Source organism: Balaenoptera ricei, chromosome 15 (assembly GCF_028023285.1).
Source record: "Balaenoptera ricei isolate mBalRic1 chromosome 15, mBalRic1.hap2, whole genome shotgun sequence".
Lineage (NCBI taxonomy): Eukaryota > Metazoa > Chordata > Mammalia > Artiodactyla > Balaenopteridae > Balaenoptera > Balaenoptera ricei.
The window spans coordinates 51309999-51311635 of record NC_082653.1 but is presented as its reverse complement, the minus strand read 5'-3'; the positions used below and the strand labels follow the sequence as shown (position 1 = coordinate 51311635).

General features: G+C 64.6%; 1 protein-coding gene across 1 annotated transcript; it reads right to left on the bottom strand.

Annotated features, from left to right (window-relative positions):
- Positions 1-1098, bottom strand: SSTR5 (somatostatin receptor 5). Its single transcript, XM_059897193.1, has one exon. The coding sequence runs from the start codon at positions 1096-1098 to the stop codon at positions 1-3; it is 1098 nt and encodes a 365-aa protein (XP_059753176.1).
- Between the last annotated feature and the right edge of the window lie 539 nt (positions 1099-1637).

Below are 1637 nucleotides of genomic sequence, written 5' to 3'. Positions count from 1 at the left end.
TCACAGCTTGCTGGTCTGCATGAGCCCGTTGGCCTTGCAGCTGCGTGTGGGCAGCATGGCCTCCTGCAGCCGGCTGCTCTGGCCCGGCCGCGGCTCCGTGGCATCCGCGTCCTCAGTGCCGTAGCTCTTGCGGAGGCACAGAACCTTCCGGAAGCTCTGGCGGAAGTTGTCGGAGAGGAAGCCGTAGAGCAAGGGGTTGGCGCAGCTGTTGGCATAGGACAGCACGACCACAAAGAAGTAGGCGCCGGCGGAGGCGGGCTCCTCGGGCAGCACAAAGGCCAGGTTGACGATGTTGACGATGAAGAAGGGCAGCCAGCAGCCCACGAACACCAGCACCACCACCACCACCATGCGGGTCACCTTGCGCTCTGAGCGCCGCCGCGTGGAGCCCACGCGCATGCCCGACGCCTTCAGCTTCACCACGATGAGCAGGTAGCACAGGCAGATGACCAGCAGCGGCCCAAAGAAGCCTAGCACGGACGTGTAGATGATGAAGATGGCGCCCCACAGGCCCACAGGCTCCGGCCAGCTGAGGTTGCAGGTGTTCCACCCCTCCTGGATGTCCGCAAACACCACCAGCGGCAGTGACATGACCAGAGAGAAGGCCCAGACCGCGGCGCTGGCCAGCTTGGCCACCCGAGGGCGGCGCCAGCGGGCAGAGCGGATGGGGTGGACCACGGCCAGGTAGCGGTCCACGCTCATGACAGTCAGGCAGAAGATGCTGGTGAACTGGTTGATGCCGTCCAGCGTCATGACCAGGCGGCAGAGCACGGGGCCAAAGGGCCAGTAGGAGATGGCGTTCTGCGTGGCCACGAAGGGCAGCCCCAGCATGAGGAGCACGTCGGCCACGGCCAGGTTGAGGATGTAGATGTTGGTGACTGTCTTCATCTTGGCGTGGCGCAGCACCACGTAGATGACCAGTGCATTGCCGCCCAGCCCCACTGTGCACACCAGCAGGTAGAGCACGGGCACCACCACCGCCCGGGCGCCCGGTGAGGGCACCAGCCCCGCCAGCGTCCCATTCTCGCCGCCGCTGCCTGTGGCTGCCGAGGAGGCATTCCAGCTGGTCAGTGGGGAGGCTGGGAACAGAGGCTCCATCGTGGCCGCCGTGGGCAGGGCAGGGTGAGCGGGAGCGCCAGGCGCATCCACTGCAAGAGAATGAAGGACACGGAGCGACTGACCAGGAGAGTGTCTCCCCTGCGCCCGGCCCCACTGGCCCGGGAGGCGCAGGATTACCCCACGGTGCCGGGTAAACACGATTACTCATGTTCAACTGGGCCGGGAATCACATTAAGCAAATTGTTTGGAAAACAAGCCCAGAGAGGAAGGAGTAGCAGGACAGCTGCCGTGGGGGCAACGGGCAGGCGGACCAGTGAGCCCAGATGCCGTCTGTCGATACCACGATGGCTCCCAGAGACCTGACCGTCCCTCTCCACCCCAATGCCCCCCTTCCTGGCTCACCCATGGCCACTCTCGAGTCTGTGGCTGGCACCATCTCACTGAGGCCTCGTGGAGTCCTGGGGGTGGCACTGATACACCCAACTCGCAGATAAGGGACTAAGGACGGTGGGAGTCACCTCCCTGGGGACTCACAGGACAGGTGGAGAGGGGTTGGGGGAGGGATAAGGAGGCTGAAA